This window comes from Podarcis vaucheri (genome assembly GCF_965113315.1).
Source record: "Podarcis vaucheri genome assembly, chromosome: 1".
Classification (NCBI taxonomy): domain Eukaryota; kingdom Metazoa; phylum Chordata; class Lepidosauria; order Squamata; family Lacertidae; genus Podarcis; species Podarcis vaucheri.
The window spans coordinates 47464073-47483106 of NC_138759.1; the positions used below are offsets into that span (position 1 = coordinate 47464073).

At 41.7% G+C, this 19034-nt stretch overlaps 1 protein-coding gene and 1 long non-coding RNA gene across 4 annotated transcripts; both read right to left on the reverse strand.

Moving 5' to 3' along the window:
- Nucleotides 1-1071: 1071 nt before the first annotated feature.
- LOC309520549 lies at nt 1072-3809 on the reverse strand. The gene is made up of 2 exons (XR_014214267.1): nt 3201-3809; nt 1072-3159 (listed from the first exon to the last, which is right to left on the reverse strand). It is a non-coding gene; the product is annotated as an uncharacterized lncRNA (long non-coding RNA).
- A 295-nt stretch (nt 3810-4104) lies between these two features.
- Nucleotides 4105-18389, reverse strand: DCAF4 (DDB1 and CUL4 associated factor 4). 3 transcript variants are annotated; one of them, XM_082202445.1, is made up of 14 exons: nt 18286-18389; nt 16354-16506; nt 15141-15229; nt 11721-11878; nt 11080-11162; nt 9571-9673; nt 9103-9246; nt 8280-8329; nt 6942-7021; nt 6147-6242; nt 5974-6071; nt 5435-5611; nt 5200-5314; nt 4105-4530 (listed from the first exon to the last, which is right to left on the reverse strand). In XM_082202445.1, the coding sequence occupies exons 2-14, from the start codon at nt 16461-16463 to the stop codon at nt 4280-4282; spliced, it is 1554 nt and encodes a 517-aa protein (XP_082058571.1). In that variant the 5' UTR covers nt 16464-16506; nt 18286-18389; the 3' UTR covers nt 4105-4279. The 3 variants fall into 3 exon arrangements, with proteins under 3 accessions (XP_082058571.1, XP_082058570.1, XP_082058569.1); XM_082202444.1 differs by lacking the exon at nt 18286-18389 and adding an exon at nt 17956-18102; XM_082202443.1 differs by lacking the exon at nt 18286-18389 and adding an exon at nt 17776-17932.
- Between the last annotated feature and the right edge of the window lie 645 nt (nt 18390-19034).

Genomic DNA, 19034 nt, shown 5'->3' on the forward strand with positions numbered 1-19034 from the left:
CCTCCTCATCACCTTCAGCACACTGAAGTGTCCCTGAGCCACCTCTGGTTGCCTCAAGTGGTGGCAAAGGTGGGGGACGTGCACCATTTTATGTTTTGCCTCAAGTGATTAAAAAGCCTGGGGCTGGCATTGCTGCATGTGTAAATACTTTTTTTTTTTTTAAAGACATTACTGAGGTATTTTTCCAGCCAAAGCCAGACCACCTCAAGTGAGCCATTGGAGCAGTGGTTTTGAATCCGTGTGTTGTGGCACCCTAGGGTGCCTTGAATGATGGTCGGGGTGCTGCGGGCAACACTGGCCTCTGTCCCTCTTTCCTTGCCTCCCTCCTTCCCTCTGATGCCCTCTTGCGTCTCTGCCTCCCAAAAGCATGCATAGCTGTTTGTTGCAGAACCCCTGGCTACAAGCTCAGCAGGTGAATGTTGCCTCTGGGGCTGGCCAGGGGGTGCTTCCCAGGCCCTTGTGGGGCAGTGTGAGGAGGCACCTCTCTTTGGGGCAGGGGCGGCAGCTGCAGCTGCCCAGAGGACTCCCGAGGAAAGGGGGCTGAGGGAACACTCCACAAGGGAGGGTGTTCAAAAAGGGGTGAGGGGCTGCCAACTCTGCAGGCAAGGGGTGACATAACTGGGCTCCACAAGAAAGAAGGTAGTTGGGTCAAGGGAGCCATGGACTCAAAAGAGGTTGAAAACCTCTGCATTAGAGGGATATGCCTAAGGGAGCCTGGGGGAAATGGCATTCATCTTCCTTAAAAAAAAAAAAAGACAAATAAGCAAATGTACCAGGCTAACATAACAACTATGAATGTCCAAATTAAGTTTAGTGTGCACAAAGTCAATAAAAGGAAGGCAAGATATCTGAAAAGCCTTCTCTCCTTCCCTTTCCACCTTGCTGCTTCCCATCTCCTAACTGGGATTTTATCAGTAAGAAGGGCTTATATGCCAAAAATATCAACCTTTGCCATGGACTTTAGTTACACCCTTTTCATAATCTGTTGACAAAAAGAGATGTGTGTACTGGTGCTAAATTAGTACAGCTAGGAGTAACTAGCACAAAAAAATACAAATAAAAATTAGCAGATTTTTCAAACATATATACATAATTTTATTTGTATGGCACCTTTCCATAGTTGAAACTATGCTCATGGCAGCTTACAAAATGAAAAATACATAATTATTAAAAGTAGTCATAAACAATAAAACATCAAAAAGTACACAACCACATTAAAAAATCCATATAAATCATAACACCAACATAAAAATACAAAAAAAAGTAACAGCAACAACCCCCCACCCCCACCTCAGTCAGTCGAGCCCCAAAGTCTGTTCAGCGGCCTCAGCTTTTGTAGCTGAAGTCAGTCAGGGCCCAGGTCCTCCCAGGCCAAGTGGGAAAAGGCTTGCAGGGCAGGGAACAGCTCTCCCAGGACTCACAGCCAGGATGGGAGTTTAAATGGGAAGCCAAAAGTAGGTGTCTGCTCACAAAGGAATTGTCATAAGATAATACAAATTACTGAAGTGTCTTTGGCTTGCCATTATAAAGAAAGTAGGAAAAGGTGATACACCCCTGCCAAACTGAAGTTTAAATCCCACATAGGTTTTGTATAAAATGAAATAAATATTCTTCACACACCATACCATAAACATCCCCACAAAATGGGATTTTCCTGGTTTACAGATTCTACAAGGCGCAGTGCATGGTTCACCCAGCACACAGGTGTGTTTCTCAGTCTGGGATCCGGCTGTAGTAAGATGAAGTAACCATGCCAAAACATACCAAAAAAAGTTACAAAATTAAAGGCTTCGAGTCAACTATTCCGTGACAAAGTTATCATTCGTTTCCAACGTGGCAGCTGGCGAATGGAAAGATAGGCTTAGATACTGGTTTCAAAAATGAAGCATTTCTTCTTTTGTTTACAATGAAGTATTTGAATTCAGCCTTCACTATATATTATTTCAATGTAAAGATTCAATGTAGAATAAGAGAATTATTAAAGTCTGTTTTAGATTCAGTAAAAACAATCATATTTCCCACAAGCCTACTGTTCCCCTTCTGAAAAAGGTAACTGCAAGTCTTCCATTAATTGATTTATGGTGACACGTTTATGATTTCTCTACATGAAAGCACTGGGAAGGTCATCCAGAGAGTCTTCACTGTTGTGTCTTATCAGGATAGGGTTGCATTCCTCTCAAGGGGCAAGAATAGAGTTTGGTGGTTCTCTTGGACTCTGGAAGAGCCAGTGGCTAGGAGTGCCTGCTACCAGCTTAGGATTCAAGCTGAAGCAGAAACCTATCTGGAGAGGTTCACGGGCCAAAACAACAGGCCAACCACAAGAACTGGCCAAAGCTTTTTTTAAAAAGCAGATACCTGTCACCACATCTAAGCAAAGCACTCCTGGTCATTCCCTGATCCCTCAGAATTACTAGGCAGTAGCAGGTGTGCTTTGCTGGAAATATTGCAGGAGGTTAAGATGCACAGGCTTCCGCCACCTGCTACACTCTCTTCCTTTCCAATCCTATAAAGTATTTTTATTTATTCATTCTACGTATTTCACTTTTCCTTTAAGGAGTGCAAGGTTTCTCCCACCCTCTAATCTTTGTCACAGGTTTGCGAGGCAGGTTAGATTAAGACAGTGACTGGCCCAGGGCAGGATTTCAACCCTGGCTACCCAGGACCTAGTCTACATGGGGTGTGGAGGCAGAAAGGAATAGGAAGCGCCAAGGAATCCCAATTAATAATAATAAAAGAAGAAGAAGGAATGGTGAGGGAACTTGGTGCACACTAAAGGGATGTCTGGGAGAGTCACATTCAGAACCTTCAGTCCAAAATATTTAATTTATTCCTACTCGTCAAAAAAGCCTACGGTGTCTTAAAATATTTTGAACATGGAACAGACTCTCGGTTATGCTTATGAACAAAGTCGCAAGTTATACAGTTCATTCAAAAGCATCATATTCCAGATTCTCCTTCTCCAGGGGGGGTTGAGGTGGTGGTTGCCTGTAGTATGAAATTACAGTTTTGACAACTGAGTAGGTATTTGTACACCTAAGTATCTTAAGGATTCAATGACCCACTTAAATGAAAATTGTTCCCTGCAATGAAACAACCCAGCAGATCAGTCTTGAAATACTGTGCTGATCCTCATTGGTAAGGAAGGTTTTCACTTTACGTCTAGGAATAAGTGCCTTATATTGTTTTTGAATGCTAACTACAATATGTCATTAAGTCCCATTTGCCACTCCAGTGGAAAAGTTAACTCAATGAGTATACTCAAATCCACAGCCCTGGGGGACCTTCAAATCAAATATATCTGCAAGCCATAAACACCTGTCATATCCTGTTCCAAACGCTCATTAAAACCATAGATGAGAACACCCAGAACTGCTTTCTTTTTGGAGCCTTTGAAAATGACGCTTAACAGTTATCTCAGCAAAAGCTGTGCTGATATTTCCAAAACTGTCTTCCAAGCCCCCAAAGGTGGACAAGAGAGTCTCAATTTCTGTTCTGGCAGCCGTCTCTCACTCTTTACCCATTTTAGAATTGCAAGCTGCTATTGTGGATTAGATGTCATCAGACATGCTGGTATCTGAGCTCCAAGTAAAATAATTAAATTCCTCCTTCAGCTGCTGTTGTCTTAAAAACCATACCACTTTTCCAGAGACTTTGCAAAAACATTTGTTATTGTGCTGGAATGGATCTGCGGTTTCAAATCCACCATCCACTAAGAACTTCAGTCTCCCTTTATTTTTTAAGAAACATTTTCATAGTGGAATGATGAAGATGCAGAATCTCTAAAAACAGCAGCAGCAACAAATAACAAACAGTCAAAATAAAATATAAATCCACTTATTTTAAAAAACGTAAAATGGTGTGCTGAACAGGTCAGGTTTAGAATAAATCTGCATGCACTTGTTTCCTATCCATCAAAGTAGAAACATACTTTGGGAAGCAAGTATTTGTTGTGCTTGATTTATGTCACTTGAAATATCTCTTAGATAATTCTAGTTCTTGGGACGTTGGGAACACGAGCAGACCCACCTGAAAATACTGAATTTTTTATTCTATGAGCTTCAACATCTGAAGCTGACAATATGCAATAAAAATCAAAGAACTGTGTTTGAAAATAGCAAAAGCAACTAACTGCTCCCATAACCAGTTGACTTTATTCACAATATTCTGAAAAAATGAAAACTGAGGAGAGAAGTGTTCACGAAATAAGAAAATAAAGAATGTTAAAGGAAAGAACCACAGCCCATCTCCATACAGACAGCCTCCACATTTTTGTTCTCCATCACTCAGGTGGAGTGGAATTGTCCGCTTCTTTGGCAGGCAGACAATATGGATCGTCTGTTTTATAGGAGAAATAATGGAGATCCTGCTTGACAGCCATAAGCAAGCCGGGAACCCCTCGGGAGCCTCCAAGGTGTGATGAAAACTCCACACTTGGGATGGAGTCAGTGGAAAATGGATGTGGAGAAGGGATAGTCCGTAGCAAATGAGCGTCTTGGAGACTCCAAATTCGTGTGTAACAATCCTGACCCACTGAGGAAGGAAAAAACAAAAATTCTAGCACCGAACAGCCCATTGCGTCCATTTGTTGAAATACTTGATACATTTACATCTCCCTGTCTCCTCAGTCATGCGAGGCTGCTTGCTGCAGCTGCAAGAGTTATGCCAGGAGGATGGGACTGATTGTGGATTTATGGAGATGGTGGCGAACAACATCAGAGGCCAAGGATAAAGCTCAGCCATTTGTGGAGAGTAAAACACAAGCCCAGGAAATACATATGTGGAAGAAAGCGCAAATGAATCTCCCAAAGAGGAGAAATTTTCTGAAAATTTGGGTCAGCAGACTAAACACATTTTGTAGAGTCCTGGGCATGTTTCCTGTCAGCTATTAAGATTTCTTCACAATTCAAATGCAGGACAGCATTATTTTCTATTTATAGGTTATATAAGTCCGTCTGAAACACTGGGCAGCTGCTGCCAGCCAGTGTGGACAACACTAAGGCAGATGGACCAATATTTTGACTTGGTACAGTTACTGTGAGTGAAATGCACTGGATCCAGTGGCTGAATAACGATGGAAAAACTCTCACTACCCTAGAGATATACAAAACATTTGTCAAAAACAACTGCAGACAGCTTTGTCTCAACAGTCTTTTTTTTTTTTTAGGCAAACTCCATTTTGTGCATGACCATGTGCCTTACCTGCTGTAAGAAGCCCTTCTTCCTCATTGACATGCAAAGGCAGAATGCTGTGTTCATTGTGATGACCGTGATATTCTTTCACACATTTTAGTTTTCTCAGATCCCAGAGTTTTATCTGTAAATGGACAGAGTAAGAGAACAAACACATCACTTAAAGGAAAACCCTCGGAATGCTTAGGCAAGGCAGTAAAAACAGTATTCGTGGAATATTTCGTGAAACAAACTGGATCTCTACCCGGCCTGCCATGTCTGCAGCCAAGAGGTACTGCTCATCCTTCAGAAGATTCACAGATGTGACTGCCGAGTCATGAAACAGACGGAGGCTTTTCAACCCTTGCCCTGTATTCATGGGGCGGCGGATATCAATGCTGAAAATCTCCCCTGAACGGCAGCCATTATACAGCACTGGAGCCTATAAAAGCCAAAGAACAAATTCAGTGGATTTCAACACTGCCTTACTACTTGTACCCAAACCCTCCTTCTTGGGTAGCGAGGGGTTGTGTACCTGGGCTGTTCCCCCACCTCCATTTTATCCAAGCAACAACCATCTGAAATAAGCTACATGATACCAACCAAAGAAAACCAGGCAAATTCAGTGACTAGGATCTGAACCCAGGTTTTCTCCACCAAAGCTCAGTGCTCTATCCACTACTCTATAGTACAACTTTACTGTATCCTCAAAGCTTGTTTAAGTTGAGTGGTGACAACATTAACCACAGAAATTCAGGGCTATCATTGCCTGGGTCTGCTTGTTGCACAAAAAGTCTCTCCTACCTGGGTGGCAAACTGCTGTGCGAGAGCATCACTGCTGATAGAAAATATCTGACGGTGACCGGTCACTGCATTGGTCACATGGACTTGTTGACTTAAACCTAAGATGAAACGAAATGTAAGCACCAGACAAGTAATTAGCTCCATAATGATAGTGGTAAAGTATTGCACCTTACCTGTGCTAAAGTAATTATCAGCCTGAGGATTCAGACACCAAGCACAGGACCAGGCTGTGGAGATCTTGAAGCTGCACAACATTCCAGGCTGGTCTCCTAAAAAGAAAAAGGAAGAAGTCATTAGGAAAGCATCCTCAACACCAGGTTTGTCTCCCAAAAACGGTATAGGGTACCTATCTTTTATTATTCACGCCACTGTATCTTCAAAACATTCAAATGCAAAAAAGACTTGAAGAGCTTCTGCTGCATTGAACTGCTTAACTGATGACCCAATGCCTGCTTTGCATGCCTGCCAGGGAGCAAGGCCATAATCCACTTAGACCAAAGCAGTCTCATTTACTTTAGTCAAACTGCTTTGAGGAAGAAGAAGAAAAAGAAGAGGAGGAGTTTGGATTTGATATCCCGCCTTTCACTCCCTTTAAGGAGTCTCAAAGCGGCTAACATTCTCTTTTCCCTTATGATGAATAAATTGCACGATGCATCCCTAAATCCCATCTTTTATAAGTATGCCCTCTACCCAAAGCATATGCTTGCCTCTTTCAGTGGCTGAACATTAGCAACGTGCTTCGGACATAATTTAAAAAACCATGTTCAATAAAGGGAGCAAAACAGTTACCGACAGAAGGCTGACTGGTTACCTAAACTAAACCAACAAAAGCCAGAGGCCTGGACATAAGGCAATGTCAGTGTTATTCTTATAACACTCAGAAAAATCATACTTGGGAACTGTAAAACTGGTATGTCTCATATAGGATCTCCGCATGCCTAAGACTTCACCCAACAGATATACACTACCTGCATTAGAGTTATTGAACAAAGATGCTGGAAGCAGGCTGGCACAGCCGAGAGTTTCTGCAATGCCCATGAGGCACAGCTTGATGGAGGTAGTTAAGGATATTAAAGAGACAATACAGACAGCTCTCACAGGAACAGAATGTGTCACTTTAAATCAGCCCAAGAGGCGGATCTGCCTCTGCCACAGTTGCACTAATAAATATTTCACTAGAAAACAGGAGATTTCAGAGCATTTCAAGATGTACTACATGCACTATCAAGAAAGCATCATAGATAAAAGTGTTAACTTACGGGGTTCCCAACCCCCATTTAAACCAATGTCTCCAATCTCTGCTCCCTACTTTTAGCATGGATACTAAGAATAAACAGAAGGAAAAAACAGATAAATGATGGAAGTCATGTTCCTCCTCTTTCTACCACAAAGCACAAAAACATTGCAGTAGCGTTACTTAATTTAAGTTCAAAGCCCCAGAACAGAAAACTGATTTTTCTAGAGTCATACTGAAGAGAACATGATTTTCATGTTTTTGGGGAGGGGTCTAAATGGTGCACATCCTCCATGCGTGCCTGGAGTTGTTCAGCAACCACCTGTTTAATCACCTTGCCCCAAAACAGAAGATTTGAGACTGGGTGATAGTTGGCCATACTGGCCAGGTCCAAAGATGTTTTTTAAGAAGCGGTTTAATAACTGCCACTTTCAGCGGGTCTGGGAAGGCTCCCTCACAGAGGAAAGCATTCACCACCCCGTGGAGCCCATCGCCCAGCCCGGCTCGCTTTTATGAGCCAGGATGGGCAAGGATCCAGGAGACATGTGGTTGGTTTCACTTGTCCAAGCAGCCTGTCCAGATCCTCATTGGAATTGATCCCATGCAACATCACCAGACAGGACCCTAGCACTCTTCCACCCAAGCCTGGATCCCACCGTGGAGTCTACCTCTTTCTGAATCTGAGTGACTATCTGCAAAGAACTTTTCAAAATCATTGCAGGAGATAATTGGGGTCGTCACAAGGCCCTGATGGTGAAGGTGGTTTCGCTAGATTGTGAACCACTTGAAAAGAGTCTCCTGCTGCTGTTCTCTACAGATGCAATAGAGGCAGTGAAGAAGGTCCTCGTCGCCGTCACTATCACCACTTGGTAGGCTCAACATTGAGCTCTAACCAGTGTTTGGTCTGACTCGGAATGAGTTTTCAGCCACCGGTGCTCTAGCAGTGTCAGCGATTGTTTCATCATCCTCATCTCCAGCAAAAACTACAGGGCCAGCTGGGCTTCATGCAATCAGAGAGGGTGCTTCGGAGCCAGACAGTCGATAGCATTTCATTTTTTTATAAGAAGGATATAACACATGGGAATCTGGATGACTTAGCGAGGCCCAACACACAGAATTCACCTTGAAAATAAACAAAAACAAAAAAACCAGAAAATGCCTATTGGAACAAGGATATATGAATGCAGATAGATTAACTGAACAGGCTAGTGTTGAAAGTATAACCCTGCTCCCCTTGCCCCCTGAAAATGAATAGGAAGCTGAACGCAATCTAGTTAATAAATGAGAATCCATAGATTTCATACAGATTGGCACAGCTCTTTAACCAGGCCTTTTAAACAATTTATGGCCTTTTAAAAGTGTGTTTGTGTGGGATGTGTGTAATTATTTCTTTTTTTAATGTTAGGCATTTTGTGTTTTTATACTGTGCACTACAATATTTGGAAAAGGGTCTCATCCCTATGGTTATAAGGACTGATATTCCACCCTCCAAAAACTTGTTTAAGCAGAGATGAAACATGTTCCTAATGTCTGGTCTTGGTTTAGCAGTCTTGCAACTGAATTCTGAAAAGAGCTTCCATATTCAAACCACATATGAGTTACAATAATCTAACCTGGAACACAGATAACTGTGGCTAGGCTCTCACACAAGAGCAGACCAGCTTATGAGACCAGAGGCTTATCTAGTTCAACATCCCATGTCCCACAGCGGTCAAACCAGATGGCTATGGAAAGCCCATAAGCAGAACACAAGTAAATTGGTCTCCTCTCCAAGTGTTGTTCCCCAGCAACTGATATTCAGAAATCTACTTAAGTGCTCCACATTTCTGCTTGGTCTCAATAGTTAGGGTTAAAGAGAATAAATAAATTCTAAACTTGAAAGGACAGAGCAGTACCTTGCGGTTTGTAAAATACAGGTTGTCGTACATTTCCACAGTAAGAGTATTCTTCCCCAAACCACTGAGGTTGACAATACCACATTTACATCCTCCATGCTCGACATCATTCACAGTGAATATTCTTTCAGAGGCACTGTCTGCCTGCAAAAGCAAAGTGTGAATTGCTGAGGGGTTACTTTTTCCCCAAGGAGGGCTCTTCCACTAATGAAGAAAATTGCAAGCTCATCTCAAAATGTTACAGAAAGTTTATCAGTTGCCAAATGCCCCCCTGCCACCCACCCTGCCCCAAGATCCAGCTAGTAGCTGCCATTCTTCCAAATGAATGGCAGAAGAATTTCTAAAGGTACCCATGGATGCATCTGGAAGAGATCCTTCTTGCTGTAAGATCACATTGCAACCTTAATACCAAGATAAATGACTGTCCTAACATAAGTAAAAAAACAAAACAAAACCCCTCCAACTTACCATTATCAATTTAAAATTGTTGCTTCCACAAATAGAGGAATCTGGGGTCTCAATTTCCAATTTCCTTCTCTGCATGCAATTCACTTTTAATTCATGGATCGACCTACATAAGAACGAGGAAAAGAGAACAACCAAGGAAACTGGCATTTAATGTCAACAAGCCAGTATCAGTGCTAATAATCAAGTGTTATTTTAGAGTGATCAGATAAATTAAGAGTGCTGTCCTGTGGCCCCTGGAGATGGTGTAGCAGTGCTCATAGGACAGATCAGATCTAACCCTTCTACATAACAAACAGAACTGTGGGTCAGGGAGAACCAGTGTCGGAGCATCCTTCTCCAATGGCACCAGCTTCCTCTGACACCTTGGCCCAACGTGATGCAGGGCCAAAAGGGTGAAGACATTTTAGGAAGCTGCTTGGGTCCAAAGCCCTCCTGGTTTCCTGATAACAGTCCAAAACTCGGAGATTTACATACACTTCTGAACTTTATCTAAATGTATCCGGCCCCTTGTTTCCAACAGGAGGAAAAACCAAAGTATTTTTAAAAATATTTTACACATGGTCATGGAAGGACTGCACTCTGTACTCCCTTCTATTCTGCCAGTGGAGTCTGACAAGGGTGGTTAAAATGCCTTCATATTTCCCCACCAACTAGCCATAGGAGTGATACCTGAATGTTCCCAAACCTATCATTTCCAGTGCAGAGTCCAATAGTGGAGTTGTTTTTTTTTTTTTGGGGGGGGGAATAAATTGCAGTGTATTGCCTATCAACATCAGTGAAATTCCATAGATGATATCCAGCGTTCACCATACTCAAAGGAGACTTAAGCCTGCTGATTTGAATAGGTGATTCCTCCCCTATCTACTTGCCAGATGGATCGATCCCCCCCTTCACTGCTCTGGGGGCTTCACCTCCACCTCCCCACCAGTCAATTTCAGGTGGCATACAGTGGTGGGAGGAGAGACGAGGGAAAGCCCCATCATGCAAGTGGAAGCCCTCGCATAGGGCTTTTGCTGATGGGGTTTGTAAGGTGAATCGCGCAAATGCATTTACAAGTGAGTTAGTTGGATATCACCCTCAGTGACAGCAGCAATTAGACTGTTTAGCTGAAATAAAATCTAGTCTAATAAAGGCTGCCCTTTGGGAGGAAGGGTGGGATAAAAATGGAGTATAAGTAACTTATATACAAGAACTACACATTGTTTTTAAAGTACCATGAACAGAGAAAGATTACCATTTGATCAAAAAAGTACTTTGATAACCATCTCTTCCACCAAATCAAGCAAAACAGGTTTTAGGTAGGCTGCAAACCAAATAAATGTGAAAGGTATGTTGTAGATCCATCCTCCACATACTGTAGAATCTGATACAAATAAACCCATAAGTAACAATGTATATTCAGTAATTGGGCACCTTGTAGTCACTCTGGCCTGTTAGAGAAGTTCCCCTTTTCCACAGAGCTTAAGAGAAAGAGCTTTGCAACATAAAAGGAATGTTAAATCATCTTACCTGCGATAGTTGATAGAGCTAGGCAAACCTAACTGCCTCTTGCGTAAAATGATTGAAGAGTTCAGCCCAGACCTGGATGCTTTCTGTTTAAAAATGGTGAAAGTGCACAATCATGTTCCTTGTGCTTAAAAAAATCATGGGCTGAATCCAACAAAACCATAAGCAGAACTATCACACAATGGAATTTCCCAACCTCCACATGTGTGCTTGAGTACACACAAACGCCGTCCTGCTCTGGAGGAACGGGGGAACTCCCAAAGCAGTTTTTTTTTTTTGGGGGGGGGTGACTTTCAGAAGGACAAAAGGTAGGAAGTTCCATTGCACCACTGGAAGTTGTTCATCCAATGACCTCATTGAATACAACTCCATGAACTCTTCATGTACAATTGTCACTCTTACATCAAGCAAGTGTGTGGACTTCACATAATCTTGTTCTATGCTTAATCAAATGACTAATGTAAGCTTTCAATTTATGAATTAAAGCTTGAACAATAAGATTTTCATACGTAAGAGAAACGTGTAAACTGAAATCAGAAACCAGAATCCGGCATAGAATTACGTACCCTTAAAGCAGCTGATGGCAATGACCTTACGCGTTAAGCGAACCTGATTTGAGAGAATAATTAAGTGCAACAGCTCACCTTCATGCATTTCTCTTCCTCCTCCAAGAGCTTTAGCCTTTGACTCTCCATCCTTCTCTGCTGAATACTCTCATTGGTGAGAGGGTTGCTGTTGTTATGCCCAGGAAGCAAGCGAAAGTAGCGGTTCCTTTCAGGATCGTAGTAAAATCCTGGTAATTCTTAAAAAGAAATCAAACACTGTTAGCAGAACCCTCTTCCATCCTCCCCATAGATTACACTGCATAACAAGGGGCAAACATTTGTAGGACTTCATACAATTACTTTCTGTGGTAGGAAAAGCATCCACCATTGCAGCTTAACACAAGGAAGTAGTTGGTAGTTCTCTTACAAATAAATATAAAAACTCAGTGCCAAGGACAACTGTAGCTACTTACAGGGTGGATTTGATTTAAATCATTATTTAAATCACTAGCCAGTAAGACTTGATTTAAATAGGATGGATGCATCCATGAGGAACTAAAAAAGATGCTCAGGATATCTTTAGGGGGAAAACCCGAGTCATTCTTACTAAGTATAGTAGGAGATGAGATACCACAAGAAAGGAAAAAAAATACTCTTTTATGCAACTGCAGCAGCCAGGTTACTCCTTGCAAAGAACTGGAAAGGAAATTATATACCCACAAAAGAGGATTGGCTATATAAATTAACAGAATTTATAGAACTGGCAAAATTAACTGCGGCAATAAGATATCAAACACATCAGAAATTAAGGTCACAATGGTTATGGTTTGAAGAGTACATGAGCAAACACTGCTCTAAAGGTACCATGCTGGTATGTTTAGACTAAGCTCGTAAAGTTGTCTTGATAATATAATATAATATAATAGTATAGTATAGTATAGTATAGTATAGTATAGTATAGTATAGTATACTAAAATAAATAATGTAGTGATACATTATTTGCAATGTAAATAAGAACTTGAATGAAAAAATGACAAGCGCTAGTGGAGGGAAGTCACCAAGGTGTATTATCATCCACCTATTTTATGTACTTCTTTCTTACCTTAATTTTTTTCTTTTGTTTTTCTTCTTATCCTTTTTTCTTTTTGTTGTTATGTTATTATGGTTGTAAGTGTATGTGTATTAGCATCTAATCAAATAAAATATTTTTTTTTTAAAAAAAGATTTGATTTAAATAATCTTTTTACAAAAAGACTCGTTCTTCCTGGTATAATCTTAATATTTACAACCAGATGAAGCTCTCATTTTTGGAATAATAAATTTTCAGAGTAGTTTTTACTGTTATAGCAAAAATTACTGATTTGGTTTTACTATTAGAAATACATAAGTATGAAATTATTGTGAGATTTAATAATTTAACTATTTATATTTGGACAACTTTTCTGCTGTACTTTTTTGGAAGGAGAAAAATAACCACTTCCTTAATAACAATTTAAACAATTTATTTAACTAAAACAGTAACATTATAGCATATGCATCCATGTTTGTTAACTGATGTGGTTAAACAACGGACTTGCACAATTATTACACAAAGATCCCAAGACTTGCGGAGTTTTCTGCTCACGAGGTTGCACTTTCATTTTTACAGCTTCACACTTAGCTACTTGTGCAGATCTATTCCATTCCAAACAATCTATTCATTGGACCTCTTGGAACTCAGCATTTAAGAGGTATGGGATTGATTCTGTGCATGTAAATTTGGAAAGGAACAATGGGATTAAGTTTTTTTTCCTCAACTCTGTATGTTTATAACATTTTTCCTATGAAGAAAAGGCATGTTATATCTGCAGACACAAATTCACACTTCTGAGAACTGCAAAAACAAGCATCTGTGATAATACCTTCTTGTTAGAAAACTGCCCCAAATAATCTCTGGAAGAGCATGACATTGTGAATGGATTAATGAAATTCATTTACCAAAAATTTTAAACATTGCATATAAAGCCTCATGCTACATAATTAAAAGCAGATCCTTATTTGAAAACTATCTTTAGAAAGATTTTTCCTCCAAAAGCATTTTATTTTTAAAAATCATTTTTTTCTATTTTTTAAATCACTGATTTGTATCCACCTTGGCTATTTACAATGAAAGCAGCAAATCAAAGTTACTGCATTCACCAACTGGAATGGAGACAGCATAGTCATTCTTTAAAGGTAAAGGTAAAGGTACCCCTGCCCGAACGGGCCAGTCTTGACAGACTCTGGGGTTTGTGCGCCCATCTCACATCTATTGGCCGGGGGCCAGCGCTGTCCGGAGACACTTCCGGGTCACGTGGCCAGCGTGACAAAGCTGCATCTGGCGAGCCAGCGCAGCACACGGAACGCCGTTTACCTTCCCGCTGGTAAGCGGTACCTATTTATCTACTTGCACCCGGGGGTGCTTTCGAACTGCTAGGTTGGCAGGCGCTGGGACCAAACGACGGGAGCGCACCCCGCCGCGGGGATTTGAACTGCCGTAACTTTGCAGACAACTTTTTTAGCACATTATACTCACAGTCTCCAAAAGGCTTCAGGGAGGTTAATTCCTTTTACAATATGAACATGAATTATTGCTCTGGACAGATGTATCTGATTTCTATCTGACCAGATATGGCAGTCGTCCCCCACTCATCCCTATTGACATTGCTAGAATGTGAGAATCTTTAAACCGCATATTAACCCTATGAATTTAGTAATGGAATTATTTGTCAATCATGCAGGTTGATGCAGCAGGGCAGTTCTTATGTACAGAAATGAAGATGGAAACCTCACTCTCAGTTGCTGAAGTTGACAACATGTCTGGCAGATGCACCCTAAAGAAACCTGTATTAATAAAGATGGCATGGCAAGGCCTTGAAATACTCATTTATGTGAATTATGTTTGAAAAAAATGTTTATATATTTATCGTTTGAAAAAAAGATTTGACTTCAAGAAAGCCGCTACTTTCCATTTATCAATTTAAAGGTAAAGGTAAAGGTACCCCTGCCCGAACGGGCCAGTCTTGACAGACTCTGGGGTTTGTGCGCCCATCTCACATCTATTGGCCGGGGGCCAGCGCTGTCCGCAGACACTTCCGGGTCACGTGGCCAGCGTGACAACGCTGCTCTGGCGAGCCAGAGCCGCACACGGAACGCCGTTTACCTTCCCGCTGGTAAGCGGTACCTATTTATCTACTTGCACCCGGGGGTGCTTTCGAACTGCTAGGTGGGCAGGCGCTGGGACCGAGCAGCGGGAGCGCACCCCGCCGCGGGGATTCGAACCGCCGACCTTTCGATCGGCAAGCCCTAGGCGCTGAGGCTTTAGCCCACAGCGCCACCCGCGTCCCTACATTTATCAATTTAACTTGTCAATATTTTAAAACTGATTAAAATATTCCTTAGACACAGGCGGCAGGCACCCTTTGAAAAGTTGAGTGGCAATACATGTCAAAGGTCTCAAACTCATGAAAGCAGTGGGAACTTTCTTGGTAAATTCCTTACCAGGTGGTGGCATGTTCGAGAGTATTTCAGCTAATGCAGCGGAGGGAGATTCATTTTCGCCAATGTCTGGGTGCAGTGGTGGTTCTTGTCTATAAGAAGGAGATACATAAGTAAGAAAGATTCCATAAAATATTTGGTGGGTTAAATATTAAACAAGTACAAATATCGAATTAACTATCAGTGAAAAGGTTAAGAGTGAATAAAAAAGCAGGAAACTAATTTCAAGAAATGTCGTTACCCTGAGCAATATAAAGCCACCTACTCCAGTGTTCTATTGGGGAACTCAATTTTGTTGGTGGACGCTGAGGAAGAGAACGGAATAAGAAAAGGGAACACGTCCCCTGCTTTCTCTCTCTCTCCCCCGCTATTACATTTCTTTCCCCTCCCGCATTGGAAAAATGTCCCACCTCTCAGTATAATACTCAAATTCCACCTCGTCTAATATCCCCCTGGATCTTTCACTTCCAAGTCCTCCTACAACACTGCTTACAATAACCAAATGTTAAGTCCCATGGTCTACTCTATCCCAATATAGGAATCAATTTTACTGTGTGTATGCAGTTTATAGACAGATTACCTAATCTCTACAGAGTTATCCAGTTATACATACTTCAGATAATTTACTATTGACTCGGAGTGACGTCCACACAAACATTAGTTAGTTTGCTATCTGTTTTAATAGGGGCGATCAAAAAATTAGCCATTTTCATCTAAAAGGCATATATCACATATGAACTGTGAACAAAAAATTAACATAAAACCCTAAAGACCTTCTTAGATAATGCTTAAGGGCCAAAACGCTTCATTGTTTATATATTTATTTTATTTAAAAAATACTTGTATACTTCAAATTCATAAAAACAATGAAAGCGGTTTACAGCAATTATACGTACAAATTGAAATCACATAAAATTTAAAATTGTAGAAAATATTTTAAATTGTCTGCATATTTATTATTACTTTTCTTAACTATCTGCATATTTATTTCTGTAAACCACTGTAGAAAGTGCATGAAAAAAATTAATGTTTCAGTTTTTCTGCTTCCTCCAATGGACACCGACACTGATGTTCTGCAGCACTGAGTTGCAAACTGAGTGCGGCAGGGCAACTATTGTGCCAATATTTAAGCGTGGACTTTCACTGTAAATATCCAAGACTCATCCATTCTATTTAAAGCATTAATCCTTAAAAATTTGAAAGTATCATCACCTACCCTAGCCTTGCTGAAGAAGTCCAGCGGTGGCGTATCCTCCAAGTCTGATTGGGACCTGGCCTTCGATTGTCTCGCCAGCAGATTCTGCCTCGCCAACAGTTTCGTTTCATTCTGTGCGCTGTACAGCACAACTTTCAGCAGTTTTGAAGAGCTCTACACAAATAACACCTCAATTCAGCTGCTTTAAATTCTGTGTTCACGGCCACATCATACACCCCGAAAGCACATGGCTTTCCCCAAAGAATCCTGGGAATGGTAGTGTGTTAAAGGCTGCTGAGAATTGTAGCTCCCCCAGGATTCTTTGGGAAAATTACTTCAAAAAGTAGTTTGTGATACAGTGGTACCTCTGGTTATGTACTTAATTCGTTCTGGAGGTCCGTTCTTAACCTGAAACTGTTCTTAACCTGAAGCACCACTTTAGCTAATGGGGCCTCCCGCCCCCGCCGCACAATTTCTGTTCTCATCCTGAAGCACTGTACATACTGTACATACCACTGTACATAAAACATGTGTTCTTCAACTTAAAAAACAAAAAATAAGGAAAGAAGTCCACCGGGCTAGAAGTAAAACCAGAGCTGCAGTAAAGAAACTCTCTGGATCCTAGCCGCTACACAATAACATTCATCCAACTTACTCTCTGATTCATTTAAGACAGCACGTGAAACCTGTAACAAGCTTTCTGTTAGGATATAGGTATTGGCTATTCCTACTACTGGTTAGTTTTGTCTTAGTATTATTAGCCTTGTATTGCAATTGTGTTGTTAGGCCGATTTTAATGGAAACTGTTTCTATACCGGCTTTCATGGAAGTTGTTTATTTTTATACAAGCCAGACTATCTGAAGAAATGTGCATGCACCTGAAAGCTCATACCAATAACAAACTTAGTTGGTCTCTAAGGTGCTACTGGAAGTATTTTTTTTATTTTGTTTCGACTACGGCAGACCAACACGGCTACTACCTGTAACTATTATTTTTATGGTTAGATTAAGTCAAGGGTCTCTTTAAGAGGAAGAAAGGCTATCCAACCCAACAATTAAAATGAATTTTATTATTACAGTCACAGACCAGTTCCGGCTCACTTACAAGATCAGAAAAATCATAAAACACAACAGGAATACATTGAATTGCAACTGGGTTTAACAGAGACGATTCAGATTTAGCAGCAGTTAAGAATATACATTAAATCTTGACCACTAAAATATAAGCTAAAATTATCACAACCCAACCAAAACCTAACCCACAGCTAAAGTCAGAGGAGAAAAAAACCAGCCAATTTGTGCCGAGGGGGCCGTAGCGGCCAACCGGGTGCCTGTGGGAAGTCCACAAAGTCGGCAGCACACGGCGACTCTGCCCTCCACGCTTCAAGGAGTGAAGCAAAGACCCATAACTTCCCGCTCCCCCCCCCCCGGACTCCATCCTACCAGCCTCAAGCAGCAGCCGTCAGCAGCCTCCTTCCTTCCAGCTCCGTTTCCCTCAAAACTCTGGAAGTGGTCAAGGAGTCGCTCCTACTCCTGCCTCTCCTCCTCCCAGCTTCTGCTCCTCCTCCTCCTCCCAGCTCCTCCCTCTGCTAGCGACCACATGCGCGCGCACGCATATCCCACCTAATCTTTGATCTTCAAGGTTCCAGACACCTCCAGCAGCGACGTGGCAGGAAAAACTGCTCTCTGCCTCGCCCCCCCCCCGCCGCTCGTTCACTCGGAAGCTTTAAGCTACTTCGACTCAGCACTTCCTTCAGCTTCCCCCTTCACAACTGCTCTCTCATTGGTTCCCTTCCTCGTCCCGCCTCTCCGCCCGCCCGAGGCTTTCAATTGGTCGAATCGGGGTGCCGATCATATCCCGTTTTGCTTTCCTCGCCGGGAGAGAGAGAGAGAGATCCAGAGCGGCCGGACTATGTATCTCCAATGTCTCTCCCCGCGTCCCCTCCGCCCAACCTCACTCGCGTGCGGTCCTCCTGACTCGCTGACGGTCACGTGACTGTTTGGCGGCGGGGAAGGGGTTACTGTATTGTCCGTTCAGAAGAAGTAGGCGGGGCGCGGAGGATTCTCTGGCCACGCGACGAACCCGTGTGGGCGTGGCTTCGAGCAACTCGCAGAAACGGGTTTAGGAAACGGCGTCCTGCCGTCGGGAGAAGTTTTTGGTTTTGGTTTTACCTCAGAGATGCGCTGTTGCTCGCCCGGGAGGCGCGGGCATCGAGAGCTCAGCTCTTTCTCTTGAAAGCCTAGTGTTAAGATAGAAATAGTACAATTAGGGAGAAGTAAATCCTTTTTTTTAAAAAAAAAGTTTTTATTTATACTTTTCAAGTTTATACATTTCATTAGTTTTACAATCAATTTAACATTTCAAAGTTTGACTTCCTTCCCCCCTCTTTCCCCCCCTTTTAAAATACCTTCCAAATTCATTTAATTTGCTCATTTAACTATTTACTTTCAATATATACCCTTATGAAACTGCAAATAAATCCTTGGGACTGCTAAGTAAATCCTAGGACAACTAATGTATATATGAAATAGATCATAGAGCTGACTTCAGGGGAGTCTTGACTTCATTGAATGCCACCCATAAGTATATATACTGAGTTGAATTCTGTGGAACTTCTATATAGCAATACAGTGAAAATCCTACTGGCTACACAAAATTGGGATGGATTTAATCCTTTAAATTAGTGTTGTTTGGTATGGAT

Excerpts from the sequence above, each read along its gene's own strand:
- DCAF4 (XM_082202445.1), bottom strand. The coding sequence starts at position 16,463 with ATGAAACGAAACTGTTGGCGAGGCAGAATCTGCTGGCGAGACAATCGA. Across the intron at positions 9,247-9,570 it reads ACAATTTTAAATTGATAATG|GCAGACAGTGCCTCTGAAAG; the intron begins GTAAGTTGGAGG and ends TTGCTTTTGCAG. Across the intron at positions 6,072-6,146 it reads TGATAATTACTTTAGCACAG|GTTTAAGTCAACAAGTCCAT; the intron begins GTAAGGTGCAAT and ends GTTTCATCTTAG.